This window comes from Doryrhamphus excisus, chromosome 2 (genome assembly GCF_030265055.1).
Source record: "Doryrhamphus excisus isolate RoL2022-K1 chromosome 2, RoL_Dexc_1.0, whole genome shotgun sequence".
NCBI classification, from domain to species: Eukaryota; Metazoa; Chordata; class Actinopteri; order Syngnathiformes; family Syngnathidae; genus Doryrhamphus; species Doryrhamphus excisus.
In genome coordinates this window covers 15,553,243-15,572,224 of record NC_080467.1, presented here as the reverse complement: position 1 = coordinate 15,572,224, position 18,982 = coordinate 15,553,243, and the positions used below count along the sequence as shown (strand labels likewise).

General features: G+C 42.5%; 3 protein-coding genes across 7 annotated transcripts in view; 2 read left to right on the top strand and 1 right to left on the bottom strand.

Moving 5' to 3' along the window:
• The first annotated feature begins 97 nt into the window (after positions 1 to 97).
• kcnv2a (potassium channel, subfamily V, member 2a) lies at positions 98 to 8,075 on the top strand. Its single transcript, XM_058064907.1, has 9 exons — positions 98 to 648; positions 1,757 to 1,876; positions 2,125 to 2,303; positions 2,365 to 2,536; positions 3,896 to 4,087; positions 4,525 to 4,779; positions 4,848 to 4,964; positions 5,047 to 5,172; positions 6,390 to 8,075. Exons 1-9 carry the CDS (start codon positions 511 to 513, stop codon positions 6,741 to 6,743), a joined length of 1,653 nt encoding a protein of 550 aa, XP_057920890.1. The 5' UTR covers positions 98 to 510; the 3' UTR covers positions 6,744 to 8,075.
• Positions 8,076 to 8,138: 63 nt separating this feature from the next.
• pum3 (pumilio RNA-binding family member 3) lies at positions 8,139 to 18,501 on the bottom strand. Of its 2 annotated transcripts, none has more exons than XM_058064899.1 (18): positions 18,397 to 18,501; positions 17,854 to 17,915; positions 17,606 to 17,779; positions 17,095 to 17,278; positions 16,725 to 16,800; positions 16,550 to 16,643; positions 15,630 to 15,696; positions 14,925 to 15,099; positions 14,746 to 14,849; positions 13,559 to 13,637; positions 13,332 to 13,430; positions 13,111 to 13,164; positions 12,960 to 13,040; positions 12,729 to 12,871; positions 10,528 to 10,750; positions 10,320 to 10,407; positions 8,643 to 8,733; positions 8,139 to 8,552 (listed from the first exon to the last, which is right to left on the bottom strand). In XM_058064899.1, coding segments are annotated over exons 1-18 (1,923 nt in total). In that variant the 5' UTR covers positions 18,399 to 18,501; the 3' UTR covers positions 8,139 to 8,425. The 2 variants fall into 2 exon arrangements, with proteins under 2 accessions (XP_057920882.1, XP_057920883.1); XM_058064900.1 differs by lacking the exon at positions 18,397 to 18,501 and adding an exon at positions 18,109 to 18,186.
• The window catches only part of LOC131119968 (cilia- and flagella-associated protein 44-like), a 29,430-nt gene continuing 21,469 nt past the window's right edge, over positions 11,022 to 18,982 (top strand). For 3 of the 4 annotated variants that reach the window (XM_058064896.1, XM_058064894.1, XM_058064897.1), the window contains exon 1: positions 17,389 to 18,885. In XM_058064896.1, coding sequence (XP_057920879.1) covers positions 18,863 to 18,885 — 23 coding nt within the window. In that variant the 5' untranslated portion in view covers positions 17,389 to 18,862. Of the gene's footprint in view, positions 11,244 to 11,374; positions 11,494 to 17,388; positions 18,886 to 18,982 lie in introns of those variants that run through there. The other variant, XM_058064895.1, reaches the window with a different exon arrangement.

The window sequence follows — 18,982 nt, the reverse complement described above, 5'->3', positions numbered from 1 at the left end:
TTGTACGTGTGCTGTGGCTGTGGACCTTTTCTAGCCTTGTACAGTGGTTTAAATACTTGAAAGCTCTGTATCTGTGTGTGTGGGGGGGGGGGATTTAAAATAAATTGAATTAAATTCTGAACCGGAATCTTGTTCCAATGGTGGCTTTCTGTTAGCAGTTTTACCAAGGAGGAAGATTATTAAATTCAAATCATAAAAAAATCACCTCTTTGAGTGGATGGCTGGGTAGAAAACCTCAGTTCAATTCAATTTGACCAAACTTTGTGGTAATACAATAATGGTTCATACGTGGCATCTCCTGCAGCGCTGGTGAACCAGATTGGTGTAAGTAGGAGAGGGATAAAGAAAGGATAATACCATCTAAAGCACCCAGATCATCCAAGATACTCCTGTCATTGCTTCTGCGTGTGCGCAATGATTGGATTTTTATGCAAATGCACTAAACCTTCTTGTCTCACCTGCTACATGCCCATTTTTGTGTGAGATTGCTTGGTCTTGCAGTTTCTCAGCATGTTGCAACACCTGAGAGCCCGAAGTAGGAGTTTGTTCCCGAGCTACAAACACGGCAGCCAGACTGCAGCCTTCAGGGAACCGGATGACTTTCTGGATCTTACAATGATCTTTCTGAAGCCATGGAATTCTATGCAGGTCAGATGTTTTTTAATTTGTGTAAAAATGTGTGATATGTCCTACATGGATACTTCGTTACTGTTTTTTGTTTCGGCGGCACGGCGGTCTAGTGGGAGCTAGGAGACCAGGGTTCAATTCCACTCTCGGGCATCTCTGTGTGGAGTTTGCATGTTCTCCCCGTGCATGCATGGGTTTTCTCTGTTAAAACTGACCGTTTTCGCGGGAACCATGAAATCCAAAGAAAATACAGCTGAATAGGTGCAGATCTGGGGAGGAACTACAACGCTTGTGGTGGTGATCATGTGTAGCTGCTCTATAGGAGTCCACAACTTGATACAAAGGGCCAAAAAATACAGTTATTAAATACAATTTTTAATATTTTCACTTTTGATTTTCAATGGGCGGCATGGCGGTCTAGTGGTTAGCGCGCAGACCTCACAGCTAGGAGACCAGGGTTCAATTCCACTCTTGGCCATCTCTGTATGGAGTTTGCATGTTCTCCCCGTGCATGCGTGGGTTTTCTCCGGGTACTCCGGTTTCCTTCCACATTCCAAAAACATGCTAGGTTAATTGGCAACTCCAAATTGTCCATAGGTATGAATGTGAGTGTGAATGGTTGTTTGTCTATATGTGCCCTGAGATTGACTGGCGACCAGTCCAGGGTGTACGACACCTCTCGCCTGTAGACAGCTGGGATAGGCTCCAGCACCCCCACGACCCTCGTGAGGATAAGCGGTAGAAAATGAATAAAATGTTACTAATCTGCGCCAAGTGTTTAGTGTGCAGGCCTCACAGCTAGAAGATCCAAGTTCGATTCCACCCTCGGCCATATCTGTGTGGAGTTTGCGTTTTCTCTGGGTACTCCGGTTTCCTCCCACATTCCAAAAACATGCTAGGTTAATTGGCGACTCCAAATTGTCCGTAGGTATGAATGTGAGTGTGAATGGTTGTTTGTCTATATGTGCCCTGTGATTGGCTGGCGACCAGTCCAGGGTGTACCCCGCCTCTCAACTGAAGACAGCTGGGATAGGCTCCGGCACCCCCACGATCCTCATGAGGAAAAGCGGTAGAAAATGAATGTTTTTTTTTTGTTTTCTCTTGAGCACCAAGTGTTTTATTTGTAAAGGACCTGGGCAGAGACATCTATGATCTTTATGCTGAGGATGAAGACGAGGATCCATCCACAACCCGTATGCTGTTATCTCCTGCTAAGGACTTCACACTCAACATCAATGTTGGTGGAACCGTAAGTTTTCTACCACTTCCAGATGGTTACACTTGTCAATCATGTTTCTTTATTGGACTGGTACATGATGTAGGCATCTGACACTGGGGTGCTACATCTCCCGGAATATTATGAGGGATTTTGCGTAAGATGTTATGAAGGTTTGACAAACTCCTAGCATCTCCAGGTTGAACATGAAGATGTTTGACAGTGAAGTACAGGACCTAACATCACTTTTCTCCACACAAATATATTGTTGTTCTTTTCAGGTGTATCATCTGCCCTACAGGCTAGCAGCCAGGTATCCGAGAACCCGGATTGGCCGTCTAGCTATCTATACCGACCACAGTAAGAAGTTGGACCTGTGTGATGACTATGTCGTCCACGGTAACGAGTTCTTCTTTGACCGGGACCCTGCTATTTTCCACTACATCTTCAACTATTACAGGTAAAACAAACTGGGACTGAATGATGTCAAACACTTAAAAGTGGAATTCTAATTCTACCAGGACTGGGATGTTGTGCATTAAAGAGGAACTTTGCCCCCGCCACTTCCTGGAGGAGATCAACTACTGGGGGGTCAGAATCAAGAACTGTCAGCGCTGCTGTCGCATCGCATTCGAAGAGCGGCAAGACGAGCTGAACGAGCAGCTGAGAATCCAGAAGCAACTGATGGCTGAGGTAGCTGCTTTACTGTCGCTACATATTCCCGGGGGGGGGTCCTTGAATGCACCATCAAGTAGTTAACAGATAAACATCAGTCATTTGCAAATGCAGCCTCATATTTTAACGAGTGTAACAATTCCAGAGTAGCTTTCATTGCAAATGTTGATCTGAAATATGAAATCACACTGATCACAGTGGTTTATACTTTAATACTTTATGATGTATTTTTGAATTCTGCACACTGACCACAAAATGTCACCTCATCTAATCCTGTTGCATTGCTGCACTATTTTTGTTGTTGTTTTTTCGACCTAATCTGCATGTCTGACCTAAATCAGTGCTTTTCCTGGCAGATGGTGTGTGGAGGAAAAAAGCTACTTCTTGGCACACTTTCACCAACATGTCCTTGCTCCCGAGATTAAGGAGCTTTATTGTCAGTTACTTATGTACCAGACATACAGGGAATTGAACAAATGGCCCACAATACAGTATGGATGAAGAATAAACGTGTGGAAATCCAGAAAGGAAATGTTAAATTAGATTAGTAGGTGTACTAATGGCCCCTGGGGCAGTGGGTCCTGCCCCAGGTGGAGGAGTTTAAGTATCTCGGGGTCTTGTTCACGAGTGAGGGGAGCGTGTGGTCGACAGACGGATCGGCGCAGCCTCGGCAGTAATGCGGTCCCTGTATCGGACCGTCGTGGTGAAAAGAGAGCTGAGCCGGAGGGCAAAGCTCTCAATTTACCGGTGGATCTATGTTCCCACCCTCACCTATGGTCATGAGCTTTGGGTCATGACCGAAAGAATGAGATCACGGATACAGGCGGCTGAAATGAGTTTCCTCCGTAGGGTAGCTGGACTCACCCTAAGAGAGAGGGTGAGGGGCTCAGAGTAGACCCGCTTCAGTTGAGGTGGCTCGGGCATCTAATCCGGATGCCTCCCGGACGCCTCCCTGGTGAGGTGTTCCGGGCATGCCCAGCCGGGAAAAGGCCCCGGGGCAGACCTAGGACACGCTGGAGGGATTATGTCTCACAACTGGCCTGGGAACGCCTTGGTGTCCTCCCGGTGGAGCTGGAGGAGGTGGCCAGGGACCGGGAAGTCTGGGCTTCCCTACTAAGACTGCTGCCCCCGCGACCCGGACCCGGATAAGCGGAGGAAAATGGATGGAGATTAGTAGATTAGGCTAGTCACTGAGTCCCATCACAATTACCATCTGCAAACAAACAATGTGATTGGTGCTGGATGACTGTGTTGGTAGCATGAAAAGGGGCTAAGCACACATCCTTGAGGGATTCCTGTGCTTGTTTTTCTAGTAGTATTAGTATTTTCTTCCCCAATTTGTTACTGTTTCTTTTACAGCTCTCCTGTGTCCTGCAGGTGGAGATGGAGGAGAACGAGGCCTTGTATCGCAACATGGCCTTCGGGCACACGCGTTGGAAAATCTGGAACATGATGGAAAAGCCTTTCTCCTCAGTTGCCGCCAAGCTGATAGCGGTGGCGTCGTCCATGTTTGTGCTGATTTCGCTGGTTGCCATGACGCTGAACACGGTGGAGGAAATGCAGTACAAGGTGTAAAGTTAAAATCTAAATCACTTTTATAAAAACACGGAGATGGGTGGCACGGCGGTCGAGTGGTTAGCACGCTGACCTCACAGCTAGGAGACCAGGGTTCAATTCCACCCTCGGCCATCTCTGTGTGGAGTTAGCATGTTCTCCCCGTGCATGCGTGGGTTTTCTCCGGGTACTCCGGTTTCCTCCCACATTCCAAAAACATGCTAGGTTAATTGGCGACTCCAAATTGTCCATAGGTATGAATGTGAGTGTGAATGGTTGTTTGTCTATATGTGCCCTGTGATTGGCTGGCCACCAGTCCAGGGTGTACCGCCTCTCGCTCAAAGTCAGCTGGGATAGGCTCCAGCACCCCCGTGACCCTCGTGAGGAAAAGCGGTATAAAATGAATGAATGAAAAACGCGGAGATAAGCGGTTTGATTCTTCTTTTTTCCAGACGCCATCAGGGCAGCCGAGTGGCAGGTTCTACGGCGAATGTGTGGAGACTTTCTGCATCGCCTTTTTCACCCTGGAGTACGCTCTCCGCTTGCTGTCCACCCCGGACCTCAGATGTTTCGGACGCAGCGTTCTCAACTCCGTCGACCTGATCGCCATCTTGCCGCATTACCTGCAAGTGATCCTGGAGTTTTTTGACGAAGAGGACGCACACATGCGCTCTGGCGACATTGAGACCATGGCGCGTGTCGGAAAGGTAACAAGTGTATTCGGTTAGATATATTCTATCAGTACAGCATCCTACGGTATTCATCTGTTGTGGAGGTGGGACAGGTTCTGAAGATCATGCGTCTGATGCGGATCTTCAGGATTCTCAAACTGGCTCGTCACTCCACAGGCCTTCGAGCGTTTGGATTCACGCTGAGACAGTGCTACCAGCAGGTCACATATTTCAGAACATTTTCAAATGGACCACTTTAGTGACGTGTGTGTGTGTGTGTGTGTGTGTGGTTTTTTTTTTTAGGTGGGCTGTTTGCTGCTTTTTATCGGCATTGGGATCTTTGTGTTTTCAGCCATGGTGTACACGGTGGAGCACGACGTTCCCAGCACCAACTTCACCTCCATCCCGCTCGCCTGGTGGTGGGCTTCTGTGAGTCCATTAACCGTCCTCTTGTGTTAGGGTCGGCACCGACCCGTTTTACATTTTAATGCATAAAAAGAATTACATAATCAACACGCGGCCCGCGGGCAATAGTTTGAGGCCCCTGCCTTTATGAAAATTTAATGTTAGTGCGACCCCGCGCAAGTTTGATATGGATGCTGTATGGTATCATGTACCCAGAAAAAATTATTACGTTTGATTAATGTTCATGTTAAAGGTTAAATAACTGTTAATAGTTATCCTCCCTATCCGTGTGGAAGTGGTAAGTTTTTGGCTATTTAAGTTTAAAGGAAATAACTTGAAGGCTACCGTTTAGGTCGCTAGCTCGCTAGTTTGCGAGTTAGCATGTGTCTCAAGACCCTGCAGTTGCGCAATATGTTGTAAATAAAAAGAGTATAAATGTGACTATAGTCGTGTTTTGTCATGTCTACAGGGCTCTAATAATGCTTTGTTCATTTTAATCTGAAAAAAAATTTGTCTACCCACCAACTATATGTGGTTTCTTAAGTTTATATTATTTGCCGTTTTATTATTATTATATTTATTTATTTATTACTGTGATGATTTTCTTTATTCTTGATTTGTTTGTTTATTTTTCATCTTATTTTGTGTAGAAAAATAAAGTAAGAGATTTGAGAACAGTGGAATGTTTTATTTTCTTGTAGAAAATTGGAACCAAAGCGAAGTTTATTCATTTTTCTGTTTTTAATAAATGCGTTTTTTTTTTGTTGGAAAACCTGATGTGGCCCCCAAGTAAATTGAGTTTGAGACCCCTGCCATTGATGTTTGTTTAGTGATTAATACTAAAATGAGAAAATAAATAAAACTAATTGATTTAAGAGATGTTCCATATCCCTCAGTAATAGCCAGGTAACAAAAGAACCTTCAATTTATTATGATTCTTTTGAGGTTAATTTTACCATTTTTGGAAATTGAAATGGAGGGGTATAGTGACAAAAACAGGCCTACATGCCCACACCACAAAAGTATTAAAACCAACATTTTCATGTATGAGGAAGCCTAAGAAGGTAACCAAGACATGAGAAGCAAATTTGATGGTAACTTATAGTTTTTAGTGTATTTTATAGCTGATTTAATACATGGGTCAAAACCGACCCGGTAACATAAGAGATGATACCAGAAAGCTAACACGAGGAAGGTTAAGACCTCTATTCTAACCTTCTCCCGACCTTGCCATGTCTCAGGTTAGCATTTCCACGGTGGGATACGGCGACATGCTTCCAGAGACCAACCTGGGCCGCATCTTCGCCTTCGCCTGCATCTCCTTCGGCATCATCCTCAACGGCATGCCCATCTCCATCCTCTACAACAAGTTCTCCGACTACTACGGCAAGCTCAAGTCACAGGAGTACGCCGCCGTCACAAAGGCTCGTGGCAACGTGCACTTTGCCCAGAGGGCGGCCAAGAAGTTTGTCGAGTGTTGCGAGGATGCGGCGCAGCTGAAAGCATCCCGACCGCAGTGTCAGTTCCTGCTAACACGGCAGCATGGAGAGCTGACGTTAAAAAGGACCACCTTTCTTGAGCAAACTATTAATTGAACTAAAAGGTAGCACTGCTATACAGATACTTGTAGTTTGAAAGTATTTCAATAAGCAGAATTATGGTTATTTAGGTGAGAAATGCCTATTGTTGCCGTATTTCATGAACAAAGAAATTATAATTTTATCTTTTTAATCATTCTAGATGTAGACATCTATATTTCAGCAGCAGGTTATACAAAGGTGAAAGAGTTTGGATACTACTCCTGTTCTCTGGTTTAATATTGTTTTGTACTCATGTTTCAAGAACCTGCAATAATTGGAAGATGATAAAATGAAATGCAGGTAGCTGCTGAATTATTCCTTTAAGGCAGGGGTCTCAAACATGCGGCCCGCAGGACACTAGTTTGAGGCCCCTGTCTTGATATGAAAGTTTAATGTTAGTGCGGCCTGCGCAAGTTTGATATGGATGCTGTATGGTATCATGTACCCAGACAAAAATATTACGTTTGATTGTTCATGTTAAAGGTTAAATAACTTAATAGTTATCCTCCCTATCCGTGTGGAAGTGGTAAGTTTTTGGCTATTTAAGTTTAAAGGAAATAACTTGAAGGCTACCGTTTAGGTCGCTAGCTCTCTAGTTTGCGAGTTAGCATGTGTCTCAAGACCCTGCAGTTGCGCAATATGTTGTAAATAAGAGCATAAATGTGACTATAGTCGTGTTTTGTCATGTCTACAGCGCTCTAATAATGCTTTATTAATTTTAATCTGAAAAAAATAATTTGTCTTCCCCAACTATATGTGGTTTCTTAATTTTTAATTATTTGCTGTTTTATTATATTTATTACTGATTGATTTTCTTTATTCTTGATCTTATTTTTGTAGAAAAATAAAAATTAAGATATTTGAGAACAGTGGAATGTTTTCAGAGCTTTTTTTGTAGAAAATCGGAACCAAAGCAATGTTAATTTTTTTTGTTTTTAATAAATGCGTTTTTTGGGGGGGGAAACCTGATGCGGCCCAGACCCTAGCTCCAGTGGCCCCCAGGTAAATTGAGTTTGAGACCCCTGCTGTAAGGGAAAATAAAACAGCTCTTTTGTGACTATATGGCTTGATATTCCCTTATTGTTAAATACTGTACTCTTTAACCCTTTATACGGCAAGTAACCATATATGGTAACTTGTACATGGTTTAAAAACTTAAAAATTGCAGTTTTCTGACGCTAGGGGCCCGACACTCTCGGCCCAAACATAAAAACTAACCATAAGTTGATCACAGTCACTCTGTATGTCACTGAGTAGTTGTGCAAAATGTTAATACAGGTGTTGTTTCTGTAGGTTTTGTAGAAAGCAGTGAATTTTGAGGCTGAAAAATGCTAACACCATAGCATAACACCCGATATGTCTGGTAAGCCATACTTGGGACGTTTTTTCCACAAATAACTGAAGACAACAGTACTTAGTAGTTCATTTAAACAATTTTTTTGCACTTACAAAAGCTGACCAATGGGTGGCAGTGTATGGCATGACACTTAATGTCCACTGAAAGGGTTAAGTGACCCAGCTTTCACTTTAACAGATGATTTTACCATCTGTGGCTTCAAACATGACGGAGCAATAAGGATTATTTCTGTATTCCGAGGTTTCTTACTTGACAAGCAGTCCCGATATGGTCGCAGTTTGCATGGGCGTCCACACAGGACCTGATGCTCCGAGTGTCGCCGGTGAAGTTTGACAGCTTTTTAGCATTTTTTTAAATTCTCCATCAGGATTTCTGCTCCTTTGCTGTTGAGGGCGCTGTTGGGCTGGAGGAACTTAAGCCCCGCCTTCACGTCTTCAACCACAGTCTTGTCACAGCTGTTTAGGAGGCTGTGGAGAGAACACCGACAAGCAAAAACACTTAGATCTTTGGCTTTCTGGCTACGCTGCAGTCAGATTTTTAAAAAAGTAGCGACAAACCTGCAGAGCACCATGGCTCCTCTGTTGGTTTTAACCCAACTCCTCAGGTTTTCCATCTCCACAGTGTCCACCAGGATCCTGGCAAAGCGCTCTGGAAGGAAAACACATCACACTAGAAATGTTGCTAAATCTCCAGTACATTACCGTCTTTTAGCTTTTACTATACATTAGATCAGTGATTTTCAACCACTGTGCCGCGGCACACTAGTGTACCTTGAGAAACCGTCAGGTGTGCCGTGAGAAATTATCCAATATCACTTTTTATAATTAACATTTATTAATCATCATTTGCAAATATTATGTCAATAGTATACATGGACCCAAATATTCCAATTGCATTTGGTTTATTTGCTCAAACGGAAAGAATTGAACAGGGATGGAATATTCCTTTAACCAATCCGATTGAGGTATCTTGTACCCGCTCAAACGGAAAGTTGTCAGGGTGCCTTCTTCTTTGTGGTGTTTTTCTTCTTCTGTTGTTTATTGGCGGTTGGCAAGCAGCTTTCGTATGCATTAGCGCCATCTGTGAAACAAAATCTAAACCCTTCTATACTTTATTCACAAGAGCAGTTTTATTAAAAAAGAAAATATATATCTATATAAAACATGTTCCAACTTTAATTATAAAATATTAGCAAGATTGAATTTGATCTTTTCCTGTTTAAATTTACCCCGGGTGCGTTCTTTCAGAGCATGCTCAGATATGACGTAACACGCAGATCCAGACGTTCTTCACTTTTAAAAATGGAGGCCAGCAATCGGCACTGGACTAAGCAAAGTTTGTTTTTGATTCAAACTAAATTTCAAGACTGGACAGACGAAAAACTGGCAATACAGAGTTATTCCAACAAGTGAAAGAAAAACTTGGGGAAGCCGGTATCACGTGATGTTGATGTTTACGTTTTACTGGGCATGCCCTATTGACTATTCTGGTTGATTTTCACGGCGCATGTAGACAAGAGATTGGAATATTCCTTTCCATGGATATCATTGTTTCCCGAAAGGTCATTCGGAAAGAGAAAAAGTGGTCATGTAAAAACGTGGCTACTGTGGAGTGTCTGTGGTGTAAAGACTGGCAGAGCAATGTAATATTGGTCCGTGTGGCAACACCTACCTTGTTCCTCCGATAGACTTATTGATGCACGTGTGAGGTCGTGGTGACATTTTGTAACATTTTTGGTTAGTGGTGTGCCACAAGATTTTTCCAATGTAAAAACCGTGCCGTGGCTCAAAAAAGGTTGAAAAACACTGCATTAGATTCCCATTCTCAGACTGCCTCCAATGGGGGATAAACAAGTGATTGAGAGGCCCATAAAATATCTATTTTGACACCAACAGATCCACCAAAAAGACCAATTAGCATAGACAAGCTGCAGTCAATCATGATTACTAACTAATCGCCGTCAACATGTAGGCGGGTATCATGACGGTTATTTTTCCACAAAAACTCCAGTTATGTGTTTGAGTATGGATGCAAATAATCGGAGATATATATGCTTCCGAACATCACTGCCTGCGACAAAGTATGCTGTGACATCACACGTGACCCGTGTTTACATCGGAAACAACATGGATGTTGTGTTGGCCAGTGTGTTGATTGTAACGATTGTTCATTTGATGAAATGACAATATGTAGAACGTATTGTGGGAATAAAATGAAACCATTATTCCGCTTACCTTCTTTGCCGGTCTCTGCCAGAGTGACGTCCTGCTCAATGAGCCATTTCAACACCAAGTGTCCTGCAGGATGTTCTGCCATGTGGAGCTAGAAAACACACACACACATTTGAAGACTGTCCTTCCTGTGTGTGTTTATGGAAACACCTCATAATCTTAAAGCGGGGTGCATTGTGTTAACTGGCTGAAAAATAAATCACATCTGTACCTCTCCGTTGATGCCTCCTGGCACCAGCTCGTGATTGGCCAGCTGAGCCACAGCAGTCATGGCGGGCCGCAGGTCCCCGCAGGCCGCCGCCAGGATGTCGCTCACTGTGACGCTGGTGGCCTTGTCCGCGACCATGGTGGCGGCATTTTTGCAGAGATGGTCGAGCAGTGGCGGGGAGACCACCTCCAGCAACTCCTTCCTCCGCAGGGCAGTGTCCTTTTTACTGGCGGAGAACAGCAGAACCTACTTGATGACTCCAAACGTGTATTACAACAGCGCCATAAGCAAAGTACTATAGATGTAACCTGGTTAAAATATTACATGTAATAAAGTTAATGTTTAAAACTATTTAAGTAGAATAAATAAGGTTAAAATTGGTTCACAAATAGATATATATCAATTGGTTAAAAAGTACTGTGTAGTAAGGCGAATGTGTGATTATTTCATTTGATTAGGAGTGTTTTATTTTGAAGGCAGTGGCAGTAAGAGGAAGTGGTGCGTTTTTACCGGAAAGTCTGAGCCGGTGTGGAGGTGTGTCGCGTGACGAGCTGAGTCGGGATTGTGAGCAGACTCGGTAAAAGTTTGTAAAAGTCTGTAAAAGTTTGTATAAGTGTGTTTAAGTATACAGTCGGTGTTGTGAGACGGTCTGTCCGACTGTCTGTTCCTGGACATTATCTACATATCTTCTGTGAGCGGCTTTTTTACCGTTTTTCACGGTACGTATTAGCGCATTTGCTGTTAGCCAACGCATTTTTTTGTTAGCATCACTAGCTAAGTGAATTCACTTTTAGCCGCAGTACAGCTAACTCGGCTTACTAACAACGCTGTAATTCATTTTTTTCCGAAGAGGAAATTTAAAGAGATCCATAGAGGTTACAGACTGCGCTGTAAGCTACCCAGAGACCACCTTCGCCAGCTCGTATGAGAGGCTTCCTCCCGCCCAACTGACTTCACTGTCAGAATAAGGTACCATTTTTTTTATTTTGCTCAGTTTGAGTGAAGCGGCCGTACAGTTTTTGGCCTCACCGTACACAAGCGTCGCATCAGGCCTGCAACTAAAGGGACGGTTTTGGTAGTATTTGCCGGCTTGTGTGTGGGCCCACCAACTGTGTTTTGTTTCCATGGTGTAGTTCAGGGGTCTCAAACACGCGGGCCAAATGTGGCCCGCAGGACACTAGTTTGAGGCTCCCGCCTTGATATGAAAGTTTAATGTTAGTGCGGCCCGCGCAAGTTTGATATGGATGCTGTATGGTATCATGTACCCAGAAAAAATTATTACGTTTGATTAATGTTCATGTTAAAGGTTAAATAACTGTTAATAGTTATCCTCCCTATCCGTGTGGAAGTGGTAAGTTTTTGGCTATTTAAGTTTAAAGGAAATAACTTGAAGGCTACCGTTTAGGTCGCTAGCTCTCCTAGTTTGCGAGTTAGCATGTGTCTCAAGACCCTGCAGTTGCGCAATATGTTGTAAATAAAAAAAGTATAAATGTGACTATAGGCGTGTTTTGTCATGTCTACAGGGCTCTAATAATGCTTTAATTTTAATCTGAAAAAAATAATTTGTCTACCTACTAACTATATGTGGTTTCTTAAGTTTTTATTATTTGCCGTTTTATTATTATATTCATTTATTACTGATTGATTGATTTTTCTTTATTCTTGATTTGTTTATTTTTAATCTTATTTTGTGTAGAAAAATAAAAATTAAGATATTTGAGAACAGTGGAATGTTTTATCAGAGCTTTTCTTGTAGAAAATTGGAACCAAAGCGAAGTTTTTAATTTTTTTGTTTTTAATAAATGCGTTTTTTTTTTTTTAAAACCTGATGCGTCCCAGTCACCCAGACCCGAGCTCCAGTGGCCCACAAGTAAATTGGGTTTGAGACTCCTGGTGTAATTGAATACCCGGTCGATGCTCAGTAAATAATTGAGATTATTTTAAAAGAGTTTAAAAGAGTGCAACCTTGATATTAACAGTTTATCTACAGTGAGCAAAATACTCAACAGGTTAAAGAACTCAGGGCCCTTCTCTTAGTTTTTGAGGGATTACTGGGCTACATATTTAATATTCTGATTGCAAGCTGTGTGAAAGTGGACATTGTTGCAGCAACATTCTGCTTTGTGTGTACGTAAAACTGCATGAATTCACCAATAAACCGGTCACACCTCAACCCAAATGTGTAGATGTTTGGCAATATCTACCTGTGTGCGTTGCCATCTCCTTGCTCCAGCACTTTGATGATCTCAGGCAGCAGGTGAGCTGGGTCTCTGGGGCTGAGCAGGTACAACAGAACCTTCTTGCCATATTTGTTACTGATGACTTCCCCTAAAGACGGTATGATCTCCTGGACAGATGAACATTGGATGACAATTTTTTTTAGATCGTACTTTTTGCAGTAGAATACATAAACGTGTGATTGGTATTACACGTACAGACAACACCGCCTGTTTGACCAGCTTGGTGTCGTCCACACTGTCAAATATGGCGAAAAGGACGAGGTGACCGAACTCCCCCTGTGGACACATGATAATTGTGTAACCGCAATGAAATGAAAGCATGCAACGGCCTGGTGTGAAAACTCACCATGGCAAACTTGGTCATGTATGTCTTCATGGTTTTGATGATGACTTTTCTGTCCTGAAACACACAAATATAGTTGGCCTTTTAGCCTTTTGAAAGGCCCAATCATCTTTCAGGGATAACCCCCAAATGCACAAACCTCATTATTTTATACTTTCCTCTGTGAATTACAATACGTGTTGAAGTAATATACAATTGGTTAGTCTGGTGTGTGTGTCTCCAACCTTGGCTGTTCCGTGCCACAGACAGTGCATGGCCACTCGTGCGCCGTCATGGGTGTGAGCCATGTAGACCACTGACTCTCTAATGGACTCGATCATCTCCTGTGCACCATGATAAAACACCCCAAAGAAAATGTTGACCATCACAGCAAGGAACTTTGTTAAAAGTTTAGTTTTGGTTATTTTTGAGGAAATAAGAAAATGTATGTTTCCAAACAACATACACTCACCGCTCTCTGTTTGTCGGGGCTGAACAGGAAAAAGTCCAAAAAGACTTTGTGGACCAGCGAGTGTTTGATGACCTGCTCTCTGAAACATAACACCAACGCATGCGGGGTCAAATGAGGCCATCCTAATTGGGGTTTCTCTACATTTTTTAGGTTTGGATTGATGTCATTGTGACAAGCAGGGCTCTACATTAAAAATAAAAATTACTTGCCCATGGGGAATCCTTAAGGTGAGAACTACTTGCACGAACTTGCCCCATGTAAAATGAAAAGACTGCCATGATATCATCTAATTTACTACATACTACCTTACACATGGTAGTTGTAGTAAGCAGTAATATTTATAAGTTGTGCACCACAATGAAACATTATTGAATAGACACATTTGTGTACTAGTGAAGGATTTTTAATCCAGAAAAAAATGCTCAACGGTCAAACAATAATTTGTGAAGCAAAGGTGAGAAAAATACACAGAAATGGAAGCGCTAGATTTTGTAGCTTGTGCAAAAATCAGCACTTGGTATTGGATCTAATCGGTGGTGTTTCATTGTGACCACTTCAAATTGTCACAGCAATGTGATTCACTCACCTGTGCCATCATTTGATTTGCTGCCGCTAATAAATTACTTGTTTAGGAGGGACTGTTTCATCACTTTTTGCTGTTTTCCATCAGAAGTTGTTGAAGAATTAGACCATGTTGGCAGGGACGCCATGATAGATGTTTTCCTAGTCAAACCATCGCTGATTGGTTGATCACGAACAAGAACAGGTGTGGGTAAACCGTGGACCGCGGTCTAAATAAACGATTCTGATTGGTTTATTTCAAGATTTGCAAGGATTGGTTTGCAAGTTAGTACCGGAATTACGCAGTCCGTGTTTTACCAACACCCAACAAGAACTCTTGGCAGTATGGCATGCCAAAGTGCACTTGCCCGACGGGAATATCACTGATTGGATTTACTTGCCCCAATTTTGTTTTAAGTTGCCCCGGGCCATCGGTACATTGTTATTGTCGAGCCCTGACAAGGTATTCCTCAATCAACTCCAGCCAACATCTTGAGTCAGAATATTAGGTACAGCTCTCGGTATGATGCCGCACTGATCTACATGACCAAGTGTCATATTTGTAAGTGCAGAATGTACGTGGTCTTGATGATGAGGTTAGTCATTTTGTATATCAGCAGTCTTACTTCTGAGCCAAGGGAGTCAGGATCAGCTTCATCTCATCGATGATGTACGGCAGCTTGTGTGGATTGGCCTCCAAAACCTTCTGGATGGTGTTGCACACCGACGACTGCACACACAGGACTCACCTCAATACTAGCAACTATTTTACAGTATATTGTGATGCAGTTTTGATGGTGCGTACCTTGCAAACGGTGAAAGTGTTTCCGTATAGTTCCTCAGTGAGCATGAGTCTCTGGGCCAGCACAGCTTTGTCATTGTAGGCGTACTCGACAATGGCGGACGCAGCGGCATGGCGAAGCATGGGACGCACGTTGCCTTTAAATGTTTGCATCACTGCTGCCACCAGCTCCTTGTTCCTGCAGATAGCAAAATATATATGATGTAACGGACGAGTGGTTAGTGCGCAGGCCACACAGCTAGGAGACCCGAGTTCAATTCCACCCATGGCCATCTCTGTGTGGAGTTTGCATGTTCTCCCCGTGCATGCGTGGGTTTTCTCCGGGTACTCCGGTTTCCTCCCACATTCCAAAAACATGCTAGGTTAATTGGTGACTCCAAATTGTCCATAGGTATGAATGTGAGTGTGAATGGTTGTTTGTCTATATGTGCCCTGTGATTGGCTGGCGACCAGTCCAGGGTGTAACCTGCCTCTTGCCCGAAGACAGCTGGGATAGGCTCCAGCACCCCAGTAACCCCCGTGAGGATAAGCAGTAGAAAATGAATGAATAATAATATGACATTATTATTGTCATAAAACCTTCTTGAATGACTACAGTACATCACGTTCGGAAACAAGATACTCTGGTCCAGAAAATAAAAACATTTAAAAGTATTTTGTCATGTTACGCGATCAATGTCAACATGGCCTCCAAGAGAAGTAACTCACCCGTACATCAGCAGCTTCTTCACCACGTGTCTGCCATACTGGGACTTACACAAACCACAGACATCATCTGCAAGAGACAAGGTGGCTGTGCTGTATCATCTTTCAATGAACAGAAAGAATTGCATTTCCAAGGCATTTCAATGTTTGACTTATAAATTGTGAACAGTCGTCCCTCGTTTATTGCGGTGACTTGGTTCCAGACCTGACTGCCACGAGTGAGTATAGTACTCAATATTACTAAATGGAATACTTTCGTAGTTAATAGGCATACAAAAATATTGCTGTTTGACTTTTTACTATTACTAGAGCCCTGTCGACCTTACCACTTCCACACTGAATGGGAGGAGAACTTTTTTTCACTATGTTATGTCGGACATGCATCTCCATGCAGTGTTAAGGTAACGTCATTTAAAGGGATGCATCATTGTATTGAAACATTACTGATGCTTAGTGACCAGAATAGTACATATATGTTGTTTTTCCAATATTTCTGGACTAATCATAGGCCACAGTGGACCGCGCAACAGTGATCATTTATCAAGTAATTTTTTTTTAAAACCACGATGTAGCGAGGGACGTCTGTAGTTTCTGTTATGTCAACGTGAGTCAGCCAATCTGAGAGGCATATTAAATAGTTCCACTACTATAGTGGTTGCTAGGTTTGTTCACAGATTGCATATTTGGAGAGGTATCTATCTAACAAAAGGTTGTCTCGGATTGACTATGACTATAAGTCATGTTGCCAGCTTGTATGTTAAATGTTTAAATTAAATACTTTTGGAAGTAACAGGTGGGCCGGATGTGGCAGTAGTTTGCCCGCCCTTTGAGTTCGACTACATATGTACAGTACACACTGCACAAGCGTAGTCTGTCTATTGCAGCTATGAGTGTAGTGTAGTAATGTAGTTAAGGCCACTCACCTTTAAGTCCATCAAACACTTCCTGCCTTTGCTCGTGACTGCCAAACTGGATAAAACATTGCAGCACTCGTGTCGAGTCATGAGCATACGCCATCTGGTGGAGGAAGATGACTTGTTTACACATACACAAACAGAGCATTTAAATATGAATATTTTGAAGAGCTGTCACCGGCACCTCTTTGTACTTCCCCCTGATGAGGTCCTGAAGCTCCTTCATCAGCTTCTTCTTCAGATCACTGTCACACTTCTTGCTGTGGATACGGACACACGTAAATGTACTGTTCTGTGCATACTGCATAAATTAGCTTCAGCTTTGTATGAGATATACAGAAATTGTCCATCTAGTTTTAGTTTAGTTTTTTCATATTATTGCGGTTGACACAAACCCAAATAAATGGGAAGGTTAAAGCTAAGCCAATAACATGCAAAGGAGCCATCATCGTGACAGTGTTTTTGCAGTCATATCGCCACTATATTAAACTAAAAGATACCACAAGGACATTTCCAACTTAGCATTCTGCGTGCATCATTGTGAGTCTACGTACGTCCTGAGGTCCCCCCAGACTTGTTTGGCCTCATTGATGATTTGGTACATATCCTTCCGATCTGCTTGCTGTCTGCTCTTCTTCAGTTCTTTCTTCATCTGCTGCCTGTTCTTTTTCAGCTCCTCATTGGTCTGCTTCTTCTTTGGCTTAAACTCGCCTTTCTTGATCCTCTTTGCCTGTGGAGCTGATGAACCGCAATAAATCAATTCAGTTAGATTCCCCGCTCTGGCAACTGTGTGGCGTTTGCATGTTCTCCCTGTGCATGCGTGGGTTTTCCTCCCACATTCCAAAAACATGCTAGGTTAATTGGCGACTCCAAATTGTCCATAGGTATGCATGTGAGTGTGAATGGTTGTTTGTCTATATGTGCCCTGCGATTGGCTGGCGACCAGTCCAGGGTGTAGCCCGCCTCTCGGCCAAAGACAGCTGGGATAGGCTCCAGCATGGCCGCAACCCTCGTGAGGATAAGCGGTACAGAAAATGGATGAATGGATTAAACAAGGTTTCTTACCTCCACCCTCTTTGTCCCCTGGAAATGTTCTCTTATTTGGCCCTTTTCCAAATGTATGTTGTTTCTTGTTGCTGTCCCCACTCTTCCCTATTTTGCCTTTCATTTCTTTCTTGATGTACGGCTTATAGGGCTTTTTACCAGCCGGCCTACTACCAAGCGCTTTCCCAGGAGAATCTGCACAAACACACAGACCTTACAGTTGGAACACGTACAGTACGAGATGCGTAACAGTACAGAGCACAGCTTACCTTTATGTCCTAACTTCTTTCCACCTTTTGGGGAAAAATGTTTTTTGGGTTTGGCTTCCATCCTAAAGAAAAATGATGAGAATATGATTAAAAAAACGTTTTTGGATGGAATAGGTTGGTTGTGTAGGATCTGAAGATATGTGCCTAAATTCTAACATCGAATATGACATAATAAATAGGTCTGCTACAGGATAATCGTAACAATGTAAACATGAGACGACATGGTTAATTCGTGTGGAAAATAAATAAACTGACTTTCAGTGTGTTTGCAGCATAGTCATCATCCCAAAACACAGTAAACCAGTCATACGTCCTAAACACAACACGTTTACCAACTTGCGTTCATTTGAAAGAAACCTTGCTTTCATGTAATCTCCGAGAACTACATTTTTTCCAACGGTCGCCATGTTTTCAGTTTAAGGGCTTCGAGTATTTTTTTTAGCGGTGAACAAAATAAGATTCAAATATAACAAAACAGTTGATTACTATTAATACCGCATGACAATAACACTGAATGTATACTTTTAAAAAGCGCTGACTTACATGCTTTACACGTACACGCACTCCTTCCCGATTATGTCCATGCGCGTTTCAACACAACGATTTACGGTAACTGTAAGCACCCAATCAAATCCAACGTTTGCTGTCGTAAAGTTTTGTCGTTACGACAGTGCAAAAGTAACAATACTTTATTCATTTCGAAGAGAATGTTATCATTCGAATGTTATATTTTGCCATTATTTTAGCCAATTCTAAAACAATAATCACTCAATTCTGAGGTTCATGTTTTTAAAAAGTATCAAACTTTTTTGTAATGTAGTTGAATCAAACCAGTTGTTCAGTTTATTAAGTTTTTTATGCAAGAATTTTAAAACACTCGTGTAGCTAATAACTGCGGTGTCCGTTATGGTTTTAGTGCTAGAAGGGATGTCCTTCTGTTGCCTGGCAACGGCCAACAAAACTGGGCACTGGGAATAAAAAGTCGGCAAAAAGGCTGCACAGGACAAATATGTCACGTCACAACGTCACAACGTAAGTACAACTGCGTTTTTCCAGCGTTATGATATTACCATGAGTATAATTTAAATATTTCAATGTAATTTTTATTGTACTGAGCTGACGTCAACAG